Genomic DNA, 22402 nt, shown 5'->3' with positions numbered 1-22402 from the left:
GTTTGAGTTGGTTGTTTACTGTCATATTGACATCAGTACATTCTTTCTAGTCCGATCTCAAAAAAAGGACCTACGAACTGCGACTCCTGCAAGCCTGTCAGATTACGTCAAAGAAGTTGTTTATATCTGATAGCAAAAAAATACAGTCCACAAATAAAAAGGGTCTTTTATTAACAATACAATAGTAATATGTGACTTATGCATGTAACTAAATCATATTTAAACTTTTCCACGCGAATCACTTCGTGATCACAGTTTGTAAATAATCTAAAATACGTAAAAGTTCTTTGCAAAAAGGGCAGTGCATGCTTTGTGCTCTGTGATGCCCTCGAACGGTGTACGGAGGTTCTGGCTCCACAATTTTCTCTTCTACAGCTTTTCCCTGTTTTTGCTATTTTCTATTCTAATTCTCAAGCACTTTCTTTTGTTCACAAATTTTCCTTTCTACCGACTCTGTTCCTCATACGACATTTTATAGGTTAAAGCAATCAGCTGTGCGAGCGATCACATAGCATAATGTATACCTATATACATGACAAGGACTCCCAACTTATAAATAATAAACTGAGGATACTCGTACGCTGTTGCCAAGTTTAAGTTACCACTTTTGGCATTTATTTATGCAGATTGGGTAAAAATAATAATTGAGGAAAGTAATATATAATTTTAAGTATTTTAAACTCAATAATATTGTTATTTATTCAACATCTACAAGCAAGTAGCTCAATCTACTTACTTTCTAGTCATAAATAATATTTTTCTTTGCATTTGTAGCAATGATTTTATAACACGGTAAGTGTAGGGCCCTCACGTCCCACTTCACCTCCCCGATGAAGAACCCGATCCTCGTTAACGTGCTGCCTTCATATGGTTTTTGGTTTTAAATTATACATTTTGTGTACTTATTTGAATCTTTTGAACTGAACACATTACATACAGAAGTTGCATATACATTTTTTTCCTTTCAAAGGCGAAAGTCAAAATAAAAAAGTTGCCTAAGAGATCATTTTCGGTGGGAAATCCTTTATATAACAGTTACTAATAAAAGATTAGTTGTGACTTTGGCAATAGACTATAATTGCTGCTACAATTAATCGATCACTTAATTTCTTATTTCTTTTAAATGAGTATTGCGGTAATTTATTAAACGAAACGGAGTTTCAGTTTCTATCCTTAAACGTACACATTTCAGCAATCTCCGACACTTCCAATTGTTTCGCTGAAAAANACTTAATTTCTTATTTCTTTTAAACGAGTATTGCGGTAATTTATTAAACGAAACGGAGTTAAAGTTTCTATCCTTAAACGTACACATTTCAGCAATCTCCGACACTTCCAATTGTTTCGCTGAAAAAACACCCAACCATCATTTTAAATTTCAAATTAGTCCTCCGGCTGAGTTCTTATATTACCCACGACTGGATACGTCGATCTGCAACGTGTCGAGGTAGTCTTTAGAATTTGAATTTCTAATCAACCCCGAACGATCCAGTAAATTTTTTATTTATCCTCAAACTTTTGCGACAGACTTTTATTTCTACGCCGTACGCTCGGTTGTTTTGGCGACCGGTTCTTCGTAAAACTTCAAATTATTCATAAAACTTCGGCGGGTCCCGCCTACAGAAGCGGAAAAGAACAATGGCCCATATCTGACGTGTTTTAATACAGACATGGGATCGGAACATCAATAATCGATTTATTAGCGAAGCGCATTGGGGCTACAGAGTTTTATATGCACTTTTTCGTGGGATCTAGTGAAACTCACTAAAAACTTCGTTAGGAAATGATGAAACCGTTTTCTACACAATTTTAACCAAGATATTAACTAAAATTTCGTTTTAATTGGTAATTCACAAATTTGTTTGCAAGTTACAATGAAGTAAGACTTGTAGTCCTCACCTTATACAGGGTGTTCCTTGAAAAAGGTCATAGAGGGCACGCACTAAAATGAGCAACTTTTATTAAGCAACTGATGATTTAAATGCTTCTGTTTTCGAGAAAATGAATTAAGAAAATTAACCATAAATGTAAACCGACCTTGTGCATCTTGTGCACGTGCATGGCCATAATACTTCGGACTCACTAGATGCGTGAAGCGTTTCTCTAATTGGCTAAAGTTCCACCAAACTTGCATACACAACCCCACAAAAAAAGTGGGAGGTCCGAAAGACAAGACCATGGGAGCTATACAGGGCGATTCAGAACTTATTAAAAAAAAATGTTGGATGTACAGGGGACTCTTACAAATTCAATTTTGTAAAGAAAAAATCAAAAATGGCAGTTCGAAAATGATTTAAAAATACAAAATACACAAAACGGACAAAAACTTCGCAAGGAAAGAAATAAATTATTTTATAACACCTATTTTATATCAGCAAACACAACTGCATTTGCCGCTATTGTTATTATTATAATAAAATTAATTTATGGCTTTAAATAATAAAATAATTTGACATACCTGATGTTACATCTGTTCAAAATTTTGTCCATACAACACATATTTGGGTCTGTCTTACTCAGTTTTTACAAACGAACACTTTGACTTGCTTCACCATAACACAAATGCTTCAGCATAATACAAATGTTGTCTTGCTTCACCATTATTTAAAACGATATCCATCAACTCCGAGTTGCTATACACGCAAGCCATTTTTGACACTAATTACTAAAAAACTTTTGTAAAAACTATCGCAGCGACGCTTGTAAATTCGGATTTCAGTATTCGGAGTCACTGAAGCCACGTGGCTCTCCACGCGTATTGTGAATGACGCTAGAGACTACAGTTGTCCAGCTATGTAATGGTTGAAAGTACTACAACTTCAATCATTTTTCTCTCGGAAACTAAGGATTTTAAAAAATGTTTTTTGATTGACTTCGTTTCTCGTGCCGCATCTATTCCCAAATTTTTTTGGAAAAATTGTCAATCATCCTCTATGTTTTTGGGGTAGCTCCGTGGTAGCAATATGTTTCTGGGGTCGCTGATTCCGAATTTGCTGTCCATTTGACCCGATTAGTTCTGATTGAAGGTCAAATAACTATTTATTTGACAATTGAATCTATAATCAATTGCCAACAAAGTAAACCTGCATATCTATATGTTTTTGGGTCGGTGAATCCGAATCCGGTGCTCGTTTAATCCGATCAGGTCTGCGTTAAGGTCAGTTCAAGGTCAAATGTACAGAAGCATTTGTTAACAAAGTGAACCAATGTATCTATACGTTTTTGGGGTCGCTGAATCCGAATTCGGGGTCCGCTTGATCCTATCATGTACAAAGATTTCGGGCATTAAATAACAATGACTTTCAGTCCTGTGTGGAATTTTGCCAGTGGTTTGGCATCAAATAGCACAAGATTCGGATTTTACAAGCACGTATGCGGACTAATTTTTACCGTCGTTTGGAAACATGTTTATGACCACATGGAAACAACCTTGATCAGTTTTTGTAGAACATATCGTCTATTGGTAAGTAATTATTTATTCGTTTAATATTTGTGTAACTTTTAAACGAGATTAAAACTGCCATCAGCGCTTTCGCACTGCGGCGCGCGGCAGCTTCGATATCAAAATTACACCTGGCTGCCGCACCAGGGACGGCTTTAAATTAGTTTAAACCTTCATGTGCATTTTTGTTTCAATTTAAAACGTAATGTTTTAGAGCATCAATAGCTTTATAGAAGTTGCTCATTTGTCCCCTCTGTCACACTCCATTGCATGTGCTGTGTTTTGTGGATTTGCCCGAGTGTTTTGGCGACGCATGTTGCTTGTTAGTGAACATTTTAGTGTCTGAGTGTGATAGCCTATGGCGCGGTGTTGCAGATTACCTGTGAGGTAACAGCACTTAGAAGCTGCTGATATCCTCTTCATAGTCTAAGAGATTGGTGTCAAAATCCCCCGTGATCGAATTAATGGCCAATTTTGTTTTTAATGTGCTGGTCGTATGTTGTATAACAGGGTTTCAGAGTTTGCCGACACCCCTTGTGGGGCAGGGGTTGGGGGTGCGGGGGTAAATACGAAAATCGCCTCGTGATCAGATTAATGTCAGCAACTCATAATATATATTCTAGACCTTCGGGGGAGTAGGAAAATGAAAGTTGCTGACAGCCTAGTTGGGACAGGGGCGTTTAAAACGGGGTCAAATGTATCACTTACCGAGCGCGCAAACTGTATGCGTAGTCCAGACGGTATCTGTTTCGGGTTGAGTAAAACGCATTAGATCGGAGATTTTTGCTTTAACGGCTTCCAAATAACATCAAAAATAATAATTTTTCTATGCAAATAAATAAAACGTGGGCTTAATTGTTATTGCAAGAAAGTATAAAAAATAGCAAAAAAATTAATTTTTTTCTTGGATTTCTCGTCGACAACTTAGCAACTATTCGTTTTAGACATAAATGGAGGAGGAAAAAAAGTTTTGTAATTAAATTTTGATCATGATAGAGTTAGTTGCACTTCCAAAAAATAAATATTGTTATTGCAAAAATCGGAATAATCATTTAAAAAATGGCAAAAAGTGCTAGTTTATTTGTCAATTTTTTTCAGACACTTGAATAATATCTAGGATCTTCATGCTTTTCCCAATTAAACTTCTTACTGCATAGAATCATCACACCAAATTTCATCTAATTCGGTTCGATAGTTTTTACATAATACCTAATTGTTTAATTTTTTTTTTTTTCAAATTAAAAAATGTTCAAAATCAAATTTCTAAAAATCTAAAGGCTTTGAATACTTGAAAATTTAGCTCAAGCTTTAAAATGATTTTTGAAAAATTCAAGTAGGACGATTAGGTGAGCCGTGGTGTTGTGATTTTCGCAATTTTCACGCTTATAAACAATTGCAATACTTAATTTAATGTTTTTTCAATTTTATTTTATTTTAAAATATGGTTTGAAAGTACTCGGAAAGACGAATATTTAAAAAAAAAACCTGATGATCCGCCCATTATTTTTGGAGTTATAGCCAGTTAAAGTTAACCCTTATTTACAGCAAAACTATAAGGATATAAGGGCTGTTTTTTTAACTAATAGGTTTGTCATTTTGAGTACTTTCCAGATATAAATTTTCAAAATTTGCAATCACGGGCGTCCCATTTAAAATGTCACTCAAAGATATTCAAAACCACGTGAAATCAATGGGGTATCAGTAGTGGGGGGAGCAAACACACAGCTACTCCGATCTGAATTCTCGAGTTCAAAACTGCGACGCTCGGAAAAATTTCACTTATCTCAGCTTCTAATGGACCAATTTCGATGATTTTTTTTTAATCGATGTCTCGCAACTTAAAAAATTCAATTATTACATTTCAACTACCTTTTATTATTAATTATTTGACTTTTGACGTGCCGATAAACAGTTACTTTAAAAAATGATTAATTTATTATGTTTATTTATTTACTATATTAACATAGTAGGACAGGACCAAAATTTTTGCATGTTGCACCAGGTAATACTAGTAAGTTTGTTTAAATATTATAAAATTGTTTAAACAATAATTATTTAAATAAACAACTGAAAATTGGTATTAATTTTTAGTTGTACGATAAATTTCTAAAAATCTTTCGAAAAAAATTAATTGTGAATAATTATAATTTTAATTTTTTCGTTTACTTTTAAAATATTTATATAAAAAAGTATAAGAATATTTTGGATACTTCAATAAACAGCACACTTTTCATGATTTTTCGAATTTTAAACTATTTATTTAAATTTTTATTTACATTTATCTACTAAAACATTACATTAAGTATTGCAAATGTTTATAATTGTGAAAATTGCAAAAATGTTTAAACAATCACCACGGCTCACCTAATCGTCCTACTTGAACTTTTCAAAAATCATTTTAAAGCTTGAGCTAAACTTTCAAGTATTCAAAGGCTTTAGATTTTTAGAAATTTGATTTTAAAAATTTGTTAATTAAAAAAATTTTTTAAACAATTATTATGTAAAAACTATCGAACCGAATTGGATGAAATTTGGTGTGATGATTCTATGCAGTAAGAAGTTTAATTGGGAAAAGCATGAAGATCCTAGATATTATTCAAGTGTCTGAAAAAAATTGACAAATAAACTAGCACTTTTTGCCAATTTTTAAATGATTATTCCCATTTTTGCAATAACAATATTTATTTTTTGGAATTGCAACTAACTCTATCTTGATCAAAATTTAATTACAAAACTTTTTTCCTCTTCCATTTTTGTCTAAAATGAATAGTTGCTAAGTTGTCGACGACGTTAAAGCAAAAATCTCCGATCATATGCGTTTTACCCAACCCGAAACAGATACCGTCTGGACTACGCATACAGTTTGCGCGCTCGGTAAGTGATATATTTGACTCCGTTTTAAACGCCCCTGCCCCAACTAGGCTGTCAGCAACTTTCATTTTCGTACTCCCCCGAAGGTCTAGAATATATATTATGAGTTGCTGACATTAATCTGATCACGGGGCGATTTTCGTATTTACCCCCGCATCCCCAACCCCTGCCCCACAAGGGGTGTCGGCAAATTCTGAAACCCTGTTATACAACATACGACCAATACATTAAAAACAAAATTGGCCATTAATCCGATCACGAGAGATTTTGACACCAATCTCTCCGTCTTTCATAGGAGAGCGTCGTTAACAAACTCACCATGTCTTGGATACTCTTTACTCTAATCGGCCTCCTGGCCCTCCATCAAGTAAGTGTTTACCGGCGTTTCGGAAGGATACGCATTTCCACGGGTTTTCGTCTGGATGGCGCGAGACAATGAAAACACTAGTACATGGTCAGTGTCTCGAGCTCGTTTATGTTTCCCTTTCAAATTTCCGCGACACTTTTTCCGAAATGAAATCTAAATTATCCTAACATTTCTAAACAAAAAAAAATCAGACATTCACACCGCCAATCCGATGTGATTCACGTTCTCAAAATAACCAGAACTCACCACACAAAAATTCTTTTAACCCATCGTTCAATTTAAAAACACATCGTGAGTACAGGGTGTTCTTCCATAGGCTAAATCATCCGGACTATTTGAATTGCGACTGATTTCATTTGACAACGAGGCTGGCAAAGACGATTTAGGGAAATGTTGCACCGAAAAAACCAAACCCAACTCGGACTCGTGCGATGGAGTTTGTAGACCACAATTCAGGGTTTGCCTGAAGGAGTACCAGGGCAAGATCGACGCCACTTCTCCCTGCACCTTCGGGGATGTTATCACATCCGAACTGGGACCAAACCCCGTCACTGATACTCCACAGAACGGATTCTCAAACTCCATCGCTTTCCCATTCCCATTCACTTGGCCGGTAAGTCTCTTTTACTGCCCGATCAAAGTTGCCAACTTTTTACGTTCTAGTACTATGCCTCGCGAATTTACTACACTTTTGAATAAACACCTACTTTATTTATGTCCGACCATTAAACATTGTTGCTTTATTCGTTTTTTTAAATTAAGATAAAAGACTACTTTCGGTATAGCGTAAAACTAAACGACACCTTTAAATTGGCGTACGGTAATTATCCAGTACAGTCATTCCAAATCTGCAGTCATTCGCTTTGCTTCGGGAACGCAAGTATGCCTGAAACACCCTGCATAACTACACATAAAATTGATTAAGAGCTGTTGTAAAGTCGCAACTTCTTGGGCCCCCCATCCTCCAAAGGCATAATTTAAATCAGAAGGAGCATAGCCAGCGATAATTTCATTCCGATTTTAATATCTGCTCAGTCCATTTCCTCTCCGTAATGGAAGTCGAAGGGGGCCGAGACCGACATTAAAAGAATTTCTTTTCCCGTTCGTTCCAGGACCGGAAGAGACCCGGAATAACTCGATATTCGCGATTTTATCGCATGGCGGATTGTTTATTTGTACGGTCCGATGAATAAATGACGATCGGTGTATTTATCTCGGCCACCGGAGGAGCGAAACAGGGGTGGGAAGAGCCTTCCCACTCTTATTTCGTTGGATACCGCGTAACCTATGAAACAAACAATTGATATATATCCATGTTTCCGTTTAATTGCTTATTTGCGACATCCTGCTTCAATTAATTTTTATTTTAAAAATGTTGAATATTCTGTCACGGTTATTATATAGATAATCCCTAGTTAATATCCCATCCATTAACGTGGATTTCCGTCCAGGTCGCCACAGTCGCACCCCGAATCGATGACCCGGCGCGAAAATGGGTCACTCTGTCCGAGAACCAGGAAAATTGATAAATCCGGTCTCCTCCATAATTAAAGGCCAGCGCAGCTCCGTCTCTCTCGCTCGCCTTCCGGAGGACTAATTTGTTTGGACTCGACAGGCGTAAGAAAAAAATCAACATCGGTCTGTTCGGAACACTTGTCCACGACAACCTCAGACGGCTCGGTTCCGGCCGCGGGTTAATCGTTGAGAAAACTTGCGAGTTGAATAAGCGTTCGGGAACGTGGGAAGGCGCCCGAGAAAAATCGGACGCCGAAGCGTGCCCCTGTTCGCATTTTAAAACGGGATTGATAGATAAAACTTTCTTAAGTATAATAAACAGTTTTATGTGCCATTTCGGAAGAGATCTAGTTGGCTTTAGCCGTACATCATTCTTTTGTTTTTATGGCGGCGAACGTCATTTCCTGCGCTAAGCAAATTTGATTGTTTCACATTTAGACATTCACCAGCTTTTGTGCGTGGGAAATGCAATAATTCCCACTAACAAATTTCATGTGGAACCTACGAATCGATATCAGTAAATATAGAGTCAACTAAACTCTTAAAAATTCATGCAGCGGCCAATCCGACCTTTGAATTTCTCTGACGTATACCCTTCGTCATCAGCGGTGTGGTGCTATATTTGGACGCGTCTTATGGATTTCCAATACCAGCGTGTTTGGTCCCGAGCTAGGTGTCACCGTAAATTCTGAGCTCCGATCGGGTAATTGTTGGCAAACAATGAGACAACTAGTGCCAGAGATCCCCAGATACAACATAAATAAGAGACTTGGCGGGAGCCTGTCGGGAGAAAATAACGAGAGCGGTGCGGTGTAGGTAGGTTTCGTTACCACACTCGTTATCGTTACGACATAGTTTGAAGCAAATAGTCACTTTATGTAATGCAGAATATCGGCAGTGTTCTCCTAAATTTTTCATTTATCCATATCCCAATTTTTTACGTTTATGCATACTCACGATTTGTTAGGAAACAAGTGTAATAATAATACTTCCCACATGACTTTTTTGAGTGGGAATTAAAGTATCATCCGATTTTTTGGTACGGGTGTAAAATTTCCCACAATAATTTGTGTCAAGGAATATGACTTCCAACGTTGATTTTAGTGGGAATAAACTTGCATTAATTTTTAAATGGGAATAAGAAATTTTTGTTGTGGGATAGTGCTACCCGCATTAATTTTTGTAGGGAACAGGACTTCCCACATTAATCGCTATGGAAATAAAACCTCCCACATGAATTTTTGAGTGGGCATAAAACTATCCACATGAATTTTATATAGGTCAGTACTTCTTACATTAATTTCCCTAAGGGATAAAAACACAATATTTATGGAAATAAAACTACATTTTTGTATAAAAATATAATTACCTACATTGATTTTTATGTAGAAATAAAACTTTATATGTATTTGGTGTTGAATATGACTCCATACGAATTTTTGCTGTTCGATAGTAGTACACTCATTCCTATAGGCAGGTCTTCCCACATTGATTTCAATGCAGGAATAAAACTTCCCACATTATTTTTCGGGAATAGGATCTCCCACATAAGTTTTAAGTGTAAGATAGCACTTCCTACATTAATTTCTGAACTTCCCACATTGATTTTTCTGTGAAATTAAACATCCCACATTTTTGCCTGGAAATGAAATCTATATGACTTCCCACACGAATTTTTGCTGTTCAATAGTAATATGCTCATTCCTATAGGAAGCAGGACTTCCCACATTGATTTCAATGCAGGAATGAAACTTCCCATATGATGTTTCGGGAATAGGATATCCCACATAAGTTTTAAGTGTAAGATAGTATTTCTTATATTAATTTCTGTAGCGGCATAGAACTTTTCACACTGATTTTTGTGAGAATAAAACTTCCCACATTTTTGTCCGGAAATAAAACGTATATGACTTCCCACACGTATTTTTGCTGTTCAATAGTAGTACGCTCATTCATGTAGGAAGCAGGACTTACCACATTGATTTCAATGCAGGAATAAAACTTCCCACATGATTTTCCGGGAATGTGATCTCCCATATGAGTTTTAAGTGTAAGATAGTACTTCCTACATTAATTTCTGTAGTGACATTTTTGTGCGACAATAAAACTTCCCACTTTTTTACCTGAAAATAAAACTTATGCGCTTCCCACACGAATTTTTGCTATTCGTTAGTAGTACACTCAGTCCTGTAGGAAGAAGGCCTTCTCGCATTGATTCCAATATAGGAATAAAATTACCCACATCCCACATGAGTTTTGAATGTAAGATAGTACTTCCTACATTAATTTCTGTAGGTATAAAACTTTCCAAATTTTTGCCTGGAAATGAAACTTATCTGACTTCCCACATGAATTTTTGTGTGAAATGTAAATATTTTAATTACTTTCATTTATATGTGTTTTGGTAAATCTCACATACTTAATACATAATTATGAAAACGACTCCTAACCAAGGCCGTGTTTTCTTGAGAGGTCTAGTCTCGTTTTCTTAATATCCTCAACTCTGACCCAAGTTTTACGCCGTGTTCGTTACAAAACTACTAAAACTAGCGCTAAGTAACTAACCGGCCGCGTGCCATTATCCGAATATCCCGGCGAGATAAGGACACAGTACATCCACGCCGACAAAGTAAATGCAACAGAGCCGCTCACTAATCAGTGTGACCGCTACAAAGGCCCAACTTTACGGTGGCGGGTCCACGCTATCCATTGTCCTGCGGGCAGGAGCTTCTTCGCGCCTTTCTTATCTGGGTCGGGACTTTATTGTGGCGATCCCCTTGTCCTGCAAGGTCCCCGCTACTTTTGAGGCGGTATTTCTGAAAATTATTAATAGGAGCACATCAGTACTAAAAAACAAGAGAAAATTACATATTTATATGGTTTTTAAATTTCCGTTGTTCATATTATGTGTTTTAACAGTTTTTTAGCGGTGGGAAATACTATTCCCACATGAGAACATATGTGGGAAATTGTATTCCCACATATGGTTATAGGACCGTATAGGACGATAATGGGATCGTGAAAGCAAACTTTTCGTCCTACCTGTGGATATTTCTTGTTGCCTTAACAGCACTTTAACGGAGAAAGTTCCCGACAATGTAAATACCGCGGCCGACTCGAAAAAGTGCTTTAATTTTAATTTCAATTAAGTTGCTCCACCCGCAGCGTTACATCTCGCCTCGTTCTGCGGAAGAAGTTATTCAAAACTTCCCCGAAAGTTCCGATGTCATTATTCGAATAAAATTCCTCCTAATTCCGTTTTAATTTAATATCTGTTTTGTGTAATGGACAAATCCCCACCTAATGTTCCGCTGTCGGGCGAACTCGCGCGTCTTTTTGTGGTCGCCCCAGGGACTGTGACAGCAGTAAGTCCTCAGTTCCTGCACAGAAAGCACTGATTAATAAGAATAATTATTATAATTATGTGAGGAGTTGGGAATGGAAAGTTAGGAGTGCGGATGAAAAGAAAAACCGCGGAAAACCACCTTTAAATTTATTAGTAGAGGGAAAGTTACGCGTGCTTTAATGAAAATGGCGTTGAGTCATACAGGTGTAAATTTTCCCACAAAGCATCTCTTTCAAAATAACATATAAAAAGGTATTTTCATACGTCCTGGCATGAGAAACTAATATTTTGTTATTAGTTTGAATATTTCTTTGATCTTCCCACATAGTACTTCTAACGAAATATGGGAAACAACACATTTGCAAACATACGGAAGTGGGAGGATGTTATTCTAATATTCTGTTGTGCCACTTAGATGGTACTGTTTTAAGCTAAGAATTAAATAAATTTTAACCCTGGATCGCGAAAGTTATACGTAAGTTGACACGTTTCGCCGTATACTTCCCACACACTGAGTTTAACTTTGTTATGGCCGATATTGTAACGTTTCCGCAGCACAATTGTTCGTCGAGGCAATTTTTAATTCGCGTCGCCGTGTGAAACCGGTTACAAAGCGCGTAGGGCGCATTCGATTTCCTATACATCAAAAAAACGCACCGCGGTACCGGGAAATCGCGTTCTTCGCCGACTACGTGACTTTGGCTTTGTGCGCCTCTTCCGGATCAACTTATCACCTTTTTATTTCCACCTTCGACAGCTTTTAAAAGGTGCAGGAAGTCGGGCAATCGAGGGTGTCGGGTTTGTGTGCTCTGTATCAACATTTATTATTTATAATGGGAGGGAAGCAGTGTGGGTAAAATCTCTCTAATTTTAGTTATAATTTAACTCTATCCTGGCTTTTGCACTCCAATGCACAGTGTTAGCAAATCAAAAAATAATAACTGTTATTAGTTTTTGTGGCTTGTAGGTACTTATCGTGCCCCTTTGCAAAATGTTTGTGGACTCTCATGTGCTTTAAAATATCATTCAGGTCAGTTGGCCTTTTTCACTAGTTACTTTTTTATTTCAAAAAATAAGATAGAATAACACAGTCCCTTCTTTATAACCGGAACATAAGTATATTAATTTGATAAGCATTGTTTAGACAACAATTAAATATCTTTAGATATAACGAAGATTTGTAATGTGCCGTTCATTTCGCATAATGTTCCGATAATATGTTCACTCTGCACGCGCGCTATTGAAACGTTCTACTGTTAGAAACGCCTCTTTCTAAGCTCACTGAGGGGTTTTGGCATCAGTTTAGCGAGTTTTTGAAACTAACAAATCCCTAAGCGCGACAGAAAAAAGTAAAGCCGCGTAAATTACTTCTCTGTGGTGAGTAACATAGATTTAAACAAGATAATGGCTTTTTCTGCTGTTTAAGGATCGACTACAAGCTACAAAATCCATTTTAAGTTCCGAAGTAAAGAATATTGTGCTTTTTGTAAATCATAGCTTGTTGTCTTGGTTAAAAGGTATTAAAACATCTCTTTTTAACCACGACTTCCTATTTTCAGAAGCTGTGAAGACCATTTGTCTTTATTACTTTGATTTTGATATATGGTTTCTGTTAAAATTATATTTCAACTCTAAATATGCAGAAGGAGTAGTAAGGATATGAAACCATGTTGCTTGGAAAATTAAACTATATTTGTGGGAAATATATACAGAGTGGAAAGCTTAACTGGAACAAATTTTGTAACTTAATAAATAAATGTTTGTCACAAAATTACTGAAACACGTCAATTTTTATTTTCAATGGGGCATAAGGTGGATTGAAAGAAGGGACCCAATTGAGTGGCCAGCAAGATCACCCGATCTTACCCCATTAGATTTTTTTTAAGAGATATCTGAAAAGCAAGATTTATGATACTAAATTTAACGATATCAACAAAGAATCAGGGATGACATTAGGCAAGTAACGGGAAAGTGTTTGGGATGCTTTTTATTATCGATTAGGGTATTGTCAGCAACAAGGTGGAGGGCACTTTGAAAATTTTTTGCATGAAAGTAGTTTCAGTAAATATTTCCCTATTTTATTTTTTTCCGAAACATTGCTTATAAAAAGTAACAAAAAAATTCGTAATTGTATTTGCAATTGAAAAAGCTGTAAAATAAAAAAATAATAATCCATGCATTTAAAAAAAAAGTTGGAGGTTGCTGCAAGCCCTCACATAATTAAAAAAATAAACAAACCTCTTTGTAATACGCCCCATTGAAAATGAAAATTGACCTGTTTCAGGAATTTTGCCACAAACTTTTATTTATTAAGTTACAGAATTTGTTCCAGTTAAACTTTTCACTCTGTATGTAGTATTTATTCCCAATTTTCACACTCGAGTAGGCAAGACGTTAGTTTTAAATATTTAGATGTCATCTAGTGGAAGAATTTTTGTCTAATTACATCAAAATTTTCCAGTTAAAGGTTTTTCTTTCCTTTTTATAATTTCCTAGTACCATAAGATAATACTGAGTATTCTCTGCACGGAAATTGTAATGTGCCGTTCATTCCGCATATTGTTCCGATATGATTAACCTGTGTGCGCGCACTTCGAACTTTCCATCACAGAATAATATGTAAACTAGCTGTTGTCGACACTTTGATATCATTCAGCCGATTTCGGCATCCTTGCATGATTTGCTTTGAGTGTCTTATAGTCCAGTCACTGAAGCATTTTGGCTACCAATTTTTTTGGATGGAATGGATTGACGTGAAATTTGAACTGTAGCTAGGGAATAGCCCAAGAAACAAAAGTTATATAGGTAGTGCCGATGTGTACTTTTACACTTGGGGTGGATGCCACCCCTTCTGGAGGGTTGTTATTAAAAATAACCTCACGATTCGATAGAGGGACGAATTATAAGCATAAAATGTTCTACAAGAATTTTTTGTACAGTCAATACTTTTTGAGTTATTTGCGCCTAAACATGTTCGCTTTTAGCTCAAAAAATGCATGTTTTTGAGCCATTTTTCGCGAATATCTCAAAAACTACAAGTTTTATAAAAAAATGATGATCATCAGCAGTGATGGTGGTTATTTAGTAGCGAGGCTGCTTTTTTTTTTTTTTTTGTTGGTGTTGTAGCCGCGTTGTTATTCCTCGCAGTTGTTGTCGCTTTTTTCGAAGCTGTTATCTTCTCATTGTTCGTCGTGTTGTGGCGGAATTATTGGTTTTTTTTGGAGGACTTCTTTTATTCCTCTTATTGTTGTTTTTGAGGCGTTTTTTTTGTTTGGTGGTAAAAGTCGTTAGTTTGAATACTATTGTTGTTTTGATTTTTGTAAAATGATTTTGTTGTTTTTTTTAATGACTTGTCGGTATTAAAATTTATGCGTTTTCGTTCTTCAATTTACTTTATTTTTTTTTTAATTTTCTTTTTTTGTGTTTTGACGGTTTTTTGTGGGCTTTTTTTCGATTTTGTTTGCTTTACTTTTGAATAATATTTTTTTTTTCTTTTTTTTTCATTTTTTTTTTAGCCCTTTTTCAGTTTTTTAAAAAATTGTAGAATTAGAAATTGTAGGTTTTTACATTTTTATGGGACAAAATTTGACTGAGTTATAACTGTTAGAAGCTCAAAACTAAGCTCCAAGGCTACCTTTCCTGAGCTCTTTTAGCTTCGAAATCTAAAAAACGAAGGGCTAAAAAAAAATGTAAATCACGGAACATAAAGTACTTTAAATTCCCTACAAAATGATTTTTTGAGTAAATTTATAACTTTAAAATTACAAAAGTTATGGTAAAAAATTTAATCGCATTTTTTCGGTAAAATTTTGGGAGTGGGTAAATTACCATCATCTTTATGTATTTTGGAGCACTTGTGAACTGATTTGAGTAAGTATTTTAATAATATACATACACACACGTATCCGAGTTCACAGGTATATGTACATATGTGTACATTCTGTTGTGTAACTGATCGTGAGCAGTCGTGAGCATTCGGAAATTGGCCGAGGCTTCGAATTTAGGTTGGCATCAAGCGAGAAATTCTGTATACGCACAGGTTGGCAGCATTACTCAGATAAATGCAATGCAGTGCTTTCATAAATAAATTCTGTAAGGGATAGAGTTTTTTATGAGGGGTAGATCTTCCATAAGAGTTTTTTGGGTGGCTGAAAAGTTGCAATATATCATAGATCATTTGAAAACCAATAAAAAGTTTATAATTCAACATATGCTTACCATTAAAACATCTCAAGCTTTCAATAATATTGTTTTGTTTATGTTATTTTTAAGGGTTGCAACTTTGTAATGAGTCGTAAGCTTTCTAATGAATAACAAAAGAAATGCAATACATTGTGAATGCACCAAAAGAATATTTTAAACTGTTAAAAACTTTTTTCCTATTTTTTTGGCCTTCCATGGCCATGGTAATTTTTAAGGATTTTTAAGGGTTGAAAAGTGATTAAATTTCTTGAATTATATTAAAAAACGTTTGAACTTTATCCAGCATATTTGAACATGAATTGAATCTTTAACATACGTAAATCTGTGACTTTCAGAGTTTTTTCGTACAAAGGTAGTTTTCACCCCCAAATAGAAAAAAGCACACAAAATCCATGCTATCCGAAAAAAAATTTTAAAAAGCTTGTACCTTAGTTTCGCCTTCTGTGACTGGACTATTATGATTTCCGCTCATCTGAATTTGCTGATTATGGGCGCTTATTTCTATATTTGCTTATAGCGTACAAAGAGAAAGATGACCTGCACGGATTGACTTCTTGAAATCTCGCTCTGTCTCAGTTCCTGCCTAAGGCGTATCAGTGCGTGTCATAAGCGTACAAATGGAAATGGCGTGTTGTTATTTTCAAATCCTTAGATGACAGCACTGATAGCGCTAGTGAGTGATATTGATAACAGTAACTTACTGCTGTATAAAAGTTTGTAACTACCTGTTGGATGTTTACCTTATTGTTGCCATACTATTGCCTTTCCTGTGTTGAAGCGTAAACCTGTTGTCGGGGGTGGGGTGGGCATCATAATTCGTAATAAATTTAACACGACCCGTTTAAATTCCGTCAGTGTTTATATTGTTTAGAAAACGTTGAAATAGTTTATTTTATAAGCCGGCCAAACGGCCAGGAAGCGACATAAAACAAAATATACGGTCACAATAACCATTAAGGTCTTTTATATCATCCATCCTGATCCACGGCACACTTTAAACAGTCTTATCACGAAAACATATAAATTCTCGAAACGTTGCGCGCTTTTTCACTAAATAAACTTCATTATTACCTCTGTAGTGTGCCCCCGACTTCACCCCTCCCGCCCCTCATCCGAAAAAAGTATAACTCGGGCGGCTTTTGACGAGCAGTCCGACTAATTAAGGGAAAAGCCTTCGCTTCCTCGACAGCTTCGCGACTGTACGTCTTCATTGTGTCCCTTTCATTTAATTCGAGTGATGTTTCCTTCTTTTGATGCCACCAGAAGGAAGGGCGGGATTAACTTCTAGGAGTTTACACGATGTCACAGGCAGCGTGGAAAAACCTGATGTCTTCTCCGCGTTGAAGGAAATTAAATAAAGTGGATCATGAAATTGGAGTGAATTATACCAAAAATAGCTGCTGGTTTTTTTTAGATAAAACAAGAAATTTGGGGCCTCTTTTAAATATCTAAGTACGCCTCTGGATAAGAAGACTAGTATACAGGGTGGTTCGAATTTTATGCAGGAAACTTCGAGGGCAGATAGATCTCTTTAAAATAATACGTGTTTGTCTTATAAACATAGGTCTGAAACGGCCTCGTTTTAGAGATACAGGGTGTTGAATTTGTTAAAAAAAAATATTTTTTGTTTATATCTTCGGAATCTATTAACCGATCTCAATAAAATTTGGTACAAATAATATATGACAGTAGGTCTTGCATTACCTAAAATATGAGCTCTAAAAGTTTAACCAGTGGCGTACAACTGGACAGGGTCACCCCTTTTTTTATAAAAAAAAACCTACGCCACTTTATTTTTTGCATGTTATTGTAACGGATTTATATTGTAATGCACAAAATACGTAAAATAGGTAACTTGAACTTTTTCCCTAAATTTCACCGTTCTCAAGTTATTCATACCAATAAAATCCTCTTGTGGCAGATATGCTAAACATAATATTACAATAGTATTTATGTTTATGTAAAAGTAAGTGCAATTTGTAAGCACATCAACAAAATTATTTACACTCGTCGCTCTTTTGAGATTAAAAAACGTCTCGGCAACTTGAGGTGAGTAAATCGAAAATTTGTAAAGTTCTACATAAGGATGGTAGAAATCCGTACCATTTACAAGCTGTGTAAAAATTTACTTCCGGGAGAAGCAGAGAGACGCCTGAATTTTTGTCAGTGATTGTTAAAGTCACAACATAATCCAGAATTCTTACTACAAATACTTTGGATCGATGAAGCTACGTTCACAAGGTGAGAGGTAGTGAATTTTCACAATATTTGGTCACAAGAAAATCCTCATGAAATTCGGACAAAGATTTTTTCAAGACGAATTTTCTGTGAAAGTGTGGCTCGGTATAATTCGCAATAAAGTTTGTGGACCTTTCTTCTTGCTACCCCATCTAAATTCCCCATCATTTCTAAACTCTCTAGAAAACCATTGAATTATTAGAAGATGTTCCATTAAATATACCACAAAATAACTGGATGCAAATGGATGGTGCTCCTGCGCATTTTAGGAGAATAATACAACAATGGCTTAATGAAAATTATATGGGACGATGGATAGGTAGAAGACCAAATGCCAATGTCAACCATAATGGTGCAGAGGGTCTAGTGTCTTGGCCAGCCAGATCGCTAGATCTAAACCCCCTGGACTTCTATGTTTGAGGTTACCTATCTGAAAAGTAAAGTTTACTCTACTCCAATAGATACAAGACCACAACTACTGCAGAGAACAGCAGATGGGTGTAATAAATTAAAAGAAAACCACCACATGACATTAGCTTCAATTAGTTCCATTAATAGAAAATGTCAGATGTATCGATGTGGATTGTTCGAATTTTAAACAATTGCTGTAAATACTTAACGTTAATTTTGTTTCTTGTTTAGTTGTTGTTGCTTGGTAAATGTATTTTTATTATTATTATTATTTTGACTTAAATTGTTCTTGTTTGTAAAAATAGTGGATTAGGCCTCCAGAGGAAACTAAAATACACTAGGAACACTACCTCACAGGTGATCTGGAAATATTGTTGTTGATCTGCTTACAAATTGCACTTACTTTTAAGCATAAACATACATGTTCTTGTAATATTATGGTTTGAAGTGTCTGCCACAAGGGGTTTGTATTGGTATGAATAACTTGAGAACGGCGAATCTTAGGGAAAAAATTCAAGTTACCTTTTATACGTATTTAGTGCATTAGAATATAAAGCCGTTACAATATCTTGTAAAAAATACAGTGGTGTAGGTTTTTTTAATAAAAATAAGGCGACCCCTGTCCAGTTGTAAACCACTGGTTGAACCATTAGAGCTGCTTAGGGATTGCAAGACCTACTGTCATATATTATCTGTACCAAAGTTTATTGAGATCGGTTAATCGATTCTGAAGATATAAACAAAAATTCAATTTATTTTAACAACTTCAACACCCTGTATCTCTAAAACGAGGCCGTTCCAGATCTATGTTTATAAGGCAAACTCCTATTATTTTCAAGAGATCTATCTGTCCTCGAAGTTTCCTGCATAAAATTCGGACCACCCTGTATAGACCCCATTTTATTCCCATATATCTGTTTAAACAGTGGAAAGGAATTATAACAAGAAAAGCAGGAACATAAAAAATATAAATAATTACTTTATAAATATGTACATTCATGCATATTTCAAAACAAGTGATTATTTTTTATATACCGTAGAATTACTAGTATGTTAATTTTTACTTTGTCTTCTAATAAATACAAACATCCATTCATATTTTGTTCAGCATTTCCTTATACATATTGGAATAAAATTATCTAGATTATTTTCATTCTCCTCTTTGAATTTGTTGGATGTTTAGTACAGTTTTTTTTAATCAGGCGTTACACACCCCGGCAACTTTTTTATTTTTAACTTTACGAAAAAAAGTTTCCCACAAAAGTTTTATGATATCATTAACACTTCAATTAAAGTCAAAGTTTTAGTGGGATAAAGTTCAACAAGTAATAAATGTGACTGATTGAAAAGTAAAAAATAGGAAATAAAAGGGAAAAAAGGAACAGGAGAAAGAAGCATATATACACACATTGGCATTAAAGTATTTTTCATCGTCATCCTGCTAAACAGTACAAAAGACATTACTTATAACAATTTTTACTGTGAAAGAAAATCGTATTGAATTTGTTCCATGAATTGTAAGTACACATAGGTATGAGTATCTAGATATCATCTTCTTAATATTTAGAACTGTTAAGTTGGACAAAAGACGCTTCAAATTTCGGTGAGTGTTATTAATTTTAGAGCTGTTCTAGAATTTTTCTTTTTCGGATTTATGGTAATTGTGACAGGAACACTAGTAATTTAGAATTGTAAATGTATTTGTTTTTTAAACTATTTTAAAACGTTAACAATTTTATAAAAAAACATTGTTCGTATTTTAGAGCCCCGAGGATGATAACACCGAAACTTTGTCATTGATTTAAAATATAGTGTTCTTTTACTTATTGATCTCTATCCCATTAAAACCTTGACTTAGATAACTAATCTAACTCGCTAAATAGTGGAAACGTACTCAAATTAAAATATATTTAAAAAATGTCCCATATACAAGGTGTTGCATTTAAAACTGTACCGTCTTTATAATAAGTAATCTAAATTTTTTTTCGATGTTCGATTTGACTTACTGCCTTCAGGAGTGGGTAACTTGAGAAAATAATATCGTCTTCAGGTTTACCTGTATACAGGATGGTTCTAAAATATGTAGCGAGACTTATACGGCGAAAACTAAAGCTCAAAATAGATCCGGATGGTCTATTAGAAGAACAATGTCCCAGTTTTTTAGAAGAAAAAATGTAAACTGCCTTTTTGATGAGGTTCCATGCATTGAAATTAAAGCAAACTATGTGGTTTGTGAACGACGGTGTTATTATTATTTGATTATATGCCTGTGATTGCACCAAATTTTCCCCCAAGATAGATAAATCGTGGCCAAAATTCACCAATTGCTTGGCCACCGCGATCGCCCGATCTTAATCCTTGCTATATTTATCTTTGAAGTCACCTTAATTACCTAGTTTATTCTACTCCAGTAGATGATTTGGAAAGCCTCAAAGTTAGCATATGGAATACTGTAAATGATCATTGCAATAAAATTGTAAAATTTTTAATCGTGCCAAGTATAATTTTAAACGTGTTTGCCTTGAGGCAGAAGACAGGCGTCTTGAGAATAATATTTGTTATTAAATAGTTTTGTTTTAATTTTAAATGTACCTTCTACTCACAATAAATTTAGTTAACGTTACACTTATATGTACACATTTAATAGTAGTCTTTCCTAAGTCAGTTGAACATGTATGAAAACGCCTAGCAATAAAATATAATGAGTTTCATAGGCGACCCCGAAAAAGTTTTCTGCTAAAAGTAAAAAATAATATTGATTTGTATATAATGTGTAGAAAATTTCTATTATGTTCATTTGGTCAACAACATATTTTATTATTGTTTATGTCTTCAAACAATTTCATTATATTGATGATAAATTTTGGTTATGACATATCAAAAAACATTTACATTTTCCTTAACATATGTATTACTGCTCGGCAAGAACCAACGGGATGAGGAAACGTTGTTAATTTAGCTTAGAAAAGTTACTAAATAAAAATAATCAACAATAAAGTAATTCCGCATTGCTGCACTGCGCTGCTAGGCAATTTGTCAACAACTGAAATTTATGGCTGGTCGCCCAGTGCGGTTGTGTTTGTGCGCCGTTGTATACATTTCTACCATCTCCACGTTTAGTTCGACCAGACCTGAGTATGGGTATGGCTAAATAAAGATGGGAACAAGTTTATCAAATATTTCAATGCCGCGTTACTGCGTAGCGACTGAACCTGGTACATACTGCTTAGCTCTTTGGTCTTCAATTGAGATCGGAAAGACCCTACCCTACTTGTTCACTTTTTTTACTTTAAAGTAATGTATGGACTTTAATTGTCTCTTTTGATATATAAAAAAATGTCAAGAGAAGAAAAATTTGCAGCAACAATTTCATCGTCAGTCGAATCGGCCTTTGGCACACATATTGTTCGTTGGATTGACCTTCATTTCCATAAATTTCATCAACATCCGTCGTTCTTTGATAATGCGCAATTATTGAAAACTGTTTTTTCCGCGTTCGATCTTTATGTTACAGTTAACAAATAGCAGTGGCGGCTCGTGAAGGAGGACTCTGGGACTCCGCCCCCCAGATATTTTCAAACTATAAACTTAAAATAATGTATTTATTTAAATCAATAAGAAATCTAAATAGCATGCATTCAACATCTCTTGGATGTTACGTTGGTTGCATAAAGTGCATGTACTCCGTGAACGTAGCTCAGATTAATGCCATCTGCCATCTATAATCGTACCAAAGAGTTATGTTTAACCGCGCGCGCAATCCCCACTCCATCGCGGACCGTGAAATCTGAGTCCATCGTGCAAGCATATTTTTACATATGATTGGACAAATAGGCACGTGGAGGGGATAGGCGACGATAGGCTCGCGCGCTTTGTTTTGGGACTCCATGAGGCAGTAACCCGTATCACTGAAGTGTGGTTATATGTGTTTTGTTTTTGCTTTGGCGCTTTTTAAGACATTATATTTTATAAGTTTAAGTTTAAAATGAGGGTTTGTGAAATAAAAAAA

At 35.3% G+C, this 22402-nt stretch overlaps 1 protein-coding gene across 1 annotated transcript; it reads left to right on the top strand.

The window, feature by feature from the left end:
• Window positions 1–6632: 6632 nt before the first annotated feature.
• On the top strand, window positions 6633–9432 carry LOC108903734 (neurogenic locus protein delta-like). Its single transcript, XM_018706018.1, has 3 exons — window positions 6633–6680; window positions 6997–7293; window positions 9382–9432. The coding sequence occupies exons 1-3, from the start codon at window positions 6633–6635 to the stop codon at window positions 9430–9432; spliced, it is 396 nt and encodes a 131-aa protein (XP_018561534.1).
• Window positions 9433–22402: the final 12970 nt, after the last annotated feature.

Source organism: Anoplophora glabripennis, unplaced genomic scaffold, assembly GCF_000390285.2.
Source record: "Anoplophora glabripennis isolate ALB-LARVAE unplaced genomic scaffold, Agla_2.0 scaffold169, whole genome shotgun sequence".
In the NCBI taxonomy this organism is placed as follows: domain Eukaryota; kingdom Metazoa; phylum Arthropoda; class Insecta; order Coleoptera; family Cerambycidae; genus Anoplophora; species Anoplophora glabripennis.
The sequence above is the reverse complement of the archived record's forward strand: the minus strand, read 5'-3'. Positions and strand labels throughout refer to the sequence as shown.

What these genes read in the sequence shown, in the direction of transcription:
- LOC108903734 (XM_018706018.1), top strand. Translation starts at nt 6,633, where the DNA reads ATGTCTTGGATACTCTTTACTCTAATCGGCCTCCTGGCCCTCCATCAA. An exon ending in GCCTCCTGGCCCTCCATCAA is followed by an intron (nt 6,681 to 6,996) that starts GTAAGTGTTTAC and finishes GTTCTTCCATAG; the next exon opens with GCTAAATCATCCGGACTATT. An exon ending in CATTCCCATTCACTTGGCCG is followed by an intron (nt 7,294 to 9,381) that starts GTAAGTCTCTTT and finishes TAATTTTTGTAG; the next exon opens with GGAACAGGACTTCCCACATT.